This window comes from Amphiura filiformis, chromosome 17, assembly GCF_039555335.1.
Source record: "Amphiura filiformis chromosome 17, Afil_fr2py, whole genome shotgun sequence".
Lineage (NCBI taxonomy): Eukaryota > Metazoa > Echinodermata > Ophiuroidea > Amphilepidida > Amphiuridae > Amphiura > Amphiura filiformis.
Window position 1 is genome coordinate 42,194,664 of NC_092644.1, and position 7,003 is coordinate 42,201,666.

The window sequence follows — 7,003 nt, forward strand, 5'->3', positions numbered from 1 at the left end:
AACCCAATGTTTCTGTTGTTTTCCCTAATCCAGGTCGATGCATGAGTCCAGGGGCACCAGATATGGGATTCATTTCTCCATTCAAAAGTTATTACAAGAATGGGGAAACAATTTATTTCTCTTGCCGGATGATTACACATTGGTTGGAGATGAGACAGGAACATGCACAGATACAGTCTTCAATATCACTGTACCAACATGCTACAGTAAGTAAGACTGTGTGAGAATATTGAATGTTTATGAGTACAATGGTTAGAATATTTGACCCGCTCTGACAAAACCAAGAACAAGTTGCATTTTTGACATTTCATGATTTGAATAAAAATGAAGCATATGTAAGCTTTAAAATGATACCAAAATTATATAAATAGCATCAATACTTTTCAAGATATGGATAATTTTGTAAATGATACCTTGATATTTTTACCAAATTGCTATTCTGAGTAATGGGCCAAATAGTTTCCTGCCTTACACATGATTGAACAGGGATTATCATAGTTTAACTGTTATTTATTGATTATATAAACCTCTTTTAATAAGTACTTTCAATGATTTGAAAGTCCACTTAGTCCCACAGTCAAATACTATGAAATTAAGAATTCCACAATTTAATTTTTTTTATGGGAATGTCATTTTTAAAGGCCTTTAACTCAAAAACATGTCTGGTGACTTGTTCCAGGTCTTGTTGGAGCTGGTCACATATTTTCATGATAAGAAATATTGACTGTTTGTGGTTAGTCTGCAATAGTCTGCTGTTGAATTGACCAGATCTCTCCATTATTGTAATCTCTGCATGTTTTGTTTATTATTTTTCTTTTCAGGGAATTGTATTCTACCGAGTCCACCATTGAATGGCTATGTGAATGTAACAGGTTCATCATTCAATCATAGTGAATCTATTACGTTTGGATGTGATGGAGACTTTCTGTTAGAACCAGATCCAGCAGTGGCTACATGTAATGACAGTGTCATCACAGGTGTCACAAATCCTGCCTGTATCAGTAAGTATGCTTTGGTTTGCTGGGTGATATGATTGAGGTAATTGTATTGGGATGTTATGAGGGATATCCCAGAGGTAAATCTGTTAGAGCCAGATCCAGCAGTGGCTCCCTGTAATGACAGTGTAAAGCAAAACAAAATTATTTAGTTCTGTAATTCACACATCTTGTATTGTTTTGTTTGTTTGTTGCAGACCTTGGTTTGTGTTTAATGAAACCATGTCAGAACGGCGCTACCTGTATTCCAGGTGTGAGTGATTTCAACTGCACATGTCCAACTGGATTTGATGGAGAGCTTTGTGAAAATGGTACAGTTTGTTCTCAAAATTATGATTTTCATGTTGTCGCTGGGCATTTTGCTTTGAGATATTTGCAGATAGGGGACAGTAACAATGTGTCAAATTTGATGGTATTTTCATTTGTATAGGGACATAATTAAGTACACTTAATCAATAAAAGACACCAACTTTGATCAGTTAGGTGCTGTTTGTATTGCATGCAGAATAACAATATTATTAAATTAGATGATTTGTCATGCAAGTAGATAACATTAAAAATGCACAAATTATGTTACACAATCTGGTCCATGGGGGCCAAAGGCGGCAAATTTGAAAATGAGATAAAGTCAGAAATATTGATTAAAAAAACAATAAAATACATAAGAAAATACGCATCACAAGACTCAATTACTTTGGAACCAAGTATGCTAGACCTTTGGTGTTTTCAGTATTTTACAGCTTAATGTTTGTATTAGATAATAATTACAGCAACTCAATTTTCAAAAATGCCTCCTTTGGCCTCCATGGAGCAGATCTTGTCACCTATGAGGTTTTTCCCACTCAGCGACAACATCATTGTATTGTACTTTGATGATCTTAAATACCCAGTGAAGAACAATATATAAACGAAATCTATTCACTCTGTACTGATGAAATTAAATAATTTGAATTAATTCTAGTTTGATGTAAAGTATTTTAAATTTAGTAACATAAAAATTCATGTGATACTTCAGCTATGATGAGGGAGCAGGGTTGCCAAAACATTTCAGCCCGAATCGCGGGTCAATTAATTGAAAACTTGCCCAATTTTTCTCTTTACCATTGGCTTCTATGGGGCAGGAAACTATCAGAAGTCGCGGGAGCCAATGTTGAAAAGTCGCCCAAATTTTTTCTTAACCATTGGTTTCTATGGAACAAGAAATTGTCAAAAGTTGCGGGATAATTCTTCAAAATTTCCCCAATTGCGCTACTCAAATCGCGGGTTTGGCAACCCTGTGAGGGAGAACCTTTAGTTAGCATGATCCACTTAATAATCTCTACAATTAATTTGATATCATATACCCATACAGATATCGATGAGTGTATAGTTGGAACAGATGACTGCGCAGTTCATGCCACATGTAACAATACATATGGTGGCTATTCTTGCGCCTGCAACCCCGGTTATCGTGGGGACGGTGTGTCATGCAACGAGATCGTCCTACTGCCATTTGGAGACGAACAAGGAGATCTACGTCTCACAGACACCTATGATCAGAATTCAACAAATACAACACAGACGTCTATCGAGTTTATATCACCGACTCTAAGACCTCCAGCTGGTTTTCCATTTAATGACACATTCTACTACAGTCTTTATGTAAGTGTTGACTTCAAATGAAATGTGATCAATCTAAATGAGTCATATGTCACTAATAATGATTTTCAGATACAGCCAATACAGTTATTAGTTCCGTAAATAAATTCATCAGGATTGTTCATAATTCATATTTTGCAAATGTTCTTGTGTACAAATTAAAAAGTATGACGTTTCGTACTACACCGTAGTACTTTCTCAAATTGAATGATCAACTCTCACACTCCTCGTCCGTTTCCTGTTGGAACTTGACGTTGGTGGCGTCCACTCCAAAACGCCACCAACGTCAAGTTCCAACAGGAAACGCCACCAACGTCACCATTATCCATTAATTGCCCAAGTAAAAGAATGTAATATGTTAGCAAGAAAGTTTATTGTAGAAAAAAGCAGATTTCATGGATGAACAAAATTCCTTTTTAACCCAATATTTGTTGAAGAAGGGCTCAACTCTATGGAGTTGTGCCTTTCTTCCATGAGACTATTTAGAGAGTGGATTTTGGCTCATCTTTCAGTGGCGTACCGTGGCCGCCCCAACCCCGGGGGGCTGAAGAAGAAACAATTTTGCCGCCCCTTCCTTAACAGCCCGAAAAGGTTGACCCAATTTTTTCACGGTCGTTTGAAAAAGTGAAGAGCAAAAAAAAAAAAAAAAAAAGGATTTTAGGCGCTAGCGCCTTAAAAGCAACCTTTTTATGCTTTTTCAATTTTTTGGCGCCCTTTTTTTATTTGCTAATTCGTTTTGCCGCCCCTTCGTTTTTGCCGCCCTGTTTTTGCCGCCTTCTTCTTCCGCCGCCTTCGCTTTTGCCGCCCCTACTTTGACCCGGGGCTGGCGCTAAAGCCCCCCAAAATATGCGCATGTCTTTCACACACAAGGAAGAACAGTCTGCTGGCAATAAAATGCTGGGTCTAACTCATTGGAGTTTGGCCCTTCTTCCACTGTATTCAATTTTGTCCGCCCATAACAGGGTCTTTTTTTAGTCACTACATTTGTATCTTTTTATTTGTAGTTCCTAGACAATGGTTTGATAGTGCTTTCAAAAGAGAATGCTGTGAAATATGGCTATCCTAATCCGTTTGCTAGTGGATTTACTGACGACAACATGATACCAATGATTGCACCATTCTGGGCTGATGTCGACTTTGAAGGAGGCGATGGCGAAGTTTTCTATCAGGTGAGGATTCAGTCAAATTCATTGAAGGTTTGCAGGGTTGTATCTTAAAATCAGAGGGATAGGATGGAATGGGGGGAGGTCTTTAGAAAGCTGGGTGTAAGGATGTGCAGCTATCTGAATCCATTCACTGACTGTAGATTTACTCAAAACTACATGATATTGATGATAGTACCATTCTAGCCTGATATCAACTTCGAAGGAGGTGCTGCATACTGGTGAAGTCAAATTCTTGAAAGTTTGTCAAATACAGGGTTTTATCTCCAAATGGTGGGAGGGGTGCAAATGAGGTGATGGTTGGCAGGAGTGCAAAAGATCAAAGACTGAAAATGAGTTGTTAAATTTGAAACCTGCCATACCCCTATGGAAGATTTAAGAGGGAGTGTTTTTCAAATGGGAATGGCTAGGGGTAATTATTTTGAAACCCATACTCCCTCTGTATATGGCTTTACCTATATCTCCCACAACCAGATTTGGCATTTCAAATGGAATTTACTCAATTGTGTATTCTATTGGAAACCCACACATCCTTTGAGGAAGACTTCAGCTAAATTTTCCACAGGGCAGTGTGGATTCCAAATTGAATAGCACAATCGTGTTAAAAAGTTTGAAATTGTGCAGTCCAGTATGTCTAGTTCTTCACTTTTCATGGTTGAAATGTGCAATCAAAAATGAAATTTTCTTCTGTGTTCTCCTCATCAGGTCTACGAAAGTGGCAACACCACCAGTCAACAACAGGCTATGCTGGAAGAGGTTGACAGTCGAATTCATGCATTTGATCCAACTGTTGATCCCAGTGGAGTGAATTATACAACTAATTGGTTAGCTGTGATCACTTGGTATGAGGTGGAGCCGTTTGGCAGAGATGATGTAAGTAGCATAGGGTCCAGTGTATATTGTTGGGCTATTCCAGTTGAAATCCATACACCCCCTGTGGAAGACATGACCTTATTCATCCACACAGGGAGTGTGATTTTCAAATGCGGTTACCTGAATGGGCGACTCCATTTGAAATCTACACCTCCTGTGTGGGAGATTAAGGTTATGTCTTCCACAGGGGGTGTATGGATTTCAATTAGAATATAGCCCAGTATCCTTTGAAATTGGGAGTAGAAATTGCAATAGAATTTAAAAAGTTGTATTACACTCTTGCACCTCACTTTTTGAGGTCTGATGGGACTATATACATGGGTCAGTATGGTATTTGTTCTAAATCAAATATTTCTCAAATTATGTTACATTATATCAAACTCGTTGCTTTTCAGTGTTCATATCAAATATTGTGTTCATTTATTAACCAGAATGTTTGCTCAAACTTTTCCAAGATCATTTTTAAATAATATGCTTTATTCTGTATTTTTGTAAACCTACAGACTAACACGTTCCAAGCTGCTTTGGCAACTAATGGAATCAATGCGTATATTCTATTCAATTACCGTATTGAAGCAATGACCTGGGACTACATCAACTTAGCCAGCAAAGATCTTATTATTGGATACAATGCTGGCAATGGCCACTTTGTCAATACACATCTGGATGATCCCCCGTTTTCAACACCTGCATTGCGGTTTATGCCCGATCAGTTTAATGGAACCACTGAATTACAGGTACCATATTTTTGTACAAGTTTTTTAGTTAGTTATGTTTCAGTTAGTGTTAGTATTTTTAGTAAGATAGTGAGATAAAGGCAAACATGTGGAAAAAATAACAATAAAATACATAAGAAAATAGACATCACAAAACTTCAGAACTTTTGAACCAAGCTAGACTTTTGGTGTTTTCAGTATGTTATAGCCTAAAGTTTGTATAAGGTAATGATTATAATAACTCTATTTTCAAAAATGCCTCCTGTGGCCTTCATGGACCAGATCGTGTCACAAATTATTTCAGCATCTTGAATAAAGAATAACAAAATTAAAATTTGATGGAATTGTACATTTTGGCTTTAGGCACATGTAGGATTTAAATGAAGTGAGACACCAGAAAGAGGTCAGCATTTGTTGATATTTTGCTTACTCTGCTCTCCTTCTAGGCACGCTGGATATACCGTGTAGAGATGAACACTAATGAAACGGTGAATCCTAAGCAATCCTGTCTTGATTGGTACGATAGACAGCCGGACCCAACTGATTGGAACCGGGGTCTTGGAACCTGTCCATGTGCCGTGAGTAGAACCGGTGAATTTGTTGGCTTCAGTAGAAGACTTGGAACAGAGCTACTTGAGGCAATCAATGCCCTGAATAGTAAGTTGTGGGGTTTGGGCCAGAGAAGATATCTTACCCTTCCCAGAATCCTTTGCAACATGATACATCGCCTCATTTCATCAAATGACACTCTATTACTTTGTACATGTTCCACTTGTTTTCATGTTGAGAATAGAATGGCTAAACATGGGTGAATACTGAGATAGTCATGAAATCAACATAATTTGCAAGCTCTGAATGTGCTCTGTTCATTGAGGTACATTTGTGACGTGTCATGTCAAAAGGAGACACTTTTGGGCAGGTTATCAATTTTGAGGTTTTTACATACCTTAAATATAGAGATATTTTACTCCACAATGCTGTTTTCCCCAATGAAATCGGACATTCCTAAGCAAAGATATTGAGTTCAGTAAAGTTATGGTATTATAAAATTGGAAATTGAGATATCGGCCTTTAAAAATATTATTGAGAATGTTGAGAGTAGGAATTACCTAGAAAAATGTCTCCAAAAATACAAGATGCCAGTTATATTCCGGTCTGAAACTGTCAGACAATATTTTAAACATTAATAACATCAACAATTCGCAACAAACCAAAATTGTGAAAAAATCTCCCCGGGCAGATTTTTGGCTATTTCTCCATTTACGATCCTGCCCAAAAGTGTCTCCTTTTGACATGACACGTCACATTTTGTTACTATCGACCCATGTTGCACAGGATAGCAAATCAATGTAGATGGTTGAAATGGAAAAAATGCATTGTGGGAAGTGTAAGATATCTTATTTTGATCTTTGTAAGTTATGTGTAAAGTAGAAAGAACCAAGTTTTCATTTGATCTTCGTTAATCATGACATGAACGCATGCTTAATTAGCTAAGGCACCAGAACCAAATTTGTATGATCTTTGGATTAACCGTCGATGCTGCTTCAATGCTTGTAATTAATGAACTATCAACTAATTAATCAGAATTACGGTAAATTTGTATTGATCAATTATTATT

General features: G+C 37.3%; 1 protein-coding gene across 1 annotated transcript in view; it reads left to right on the forward strand.

Moving 5' to 3' along the window:
* The window catches only part of LOC140137223 (uncharacterized), a 56,285-nt gene that overhangs the window by 1,064 nt on the left and 48,218 nt on the right, over positions 1 to 7,003 (forward strand). Inside the window, exons 2-9 of the mRNA XM_072158874.1 lie at positions 34 to 206; positions 822 to 1,001; positions 1,193 to 1,306; positions 2,347 to 2,636; positions 3,638 to 3,802; positions 4,502 to 4,669; positions 5,173 to 5,406; positions 5,832 to 6,042. Coding sequence (XP_072014975.1) covers positions 38 to 206; positions 822 to 1,001; positions 1,193 to 1,306; positions 2,347 to 2,636; positions 3,638 to 3,802; positions 4,502 to 4,669; positions 5,173 to 5,406; positions 5,832 to 6,042 — 1,531 coding nt within the window. The 5' untranslated portion in view covers positions 34 to 37. The remainder of the gene's footprint in view (positions 1 to 33; positions 207 to 821; positions 1,002 to 1,192; positions 1,307 to 2,346; positions 2,637 to 3,637; positions 3,803 to 4,501; positions 4,670 to 5,172; positions 5,407 to 5,831; positions 6,043 to 7,003) is intronic.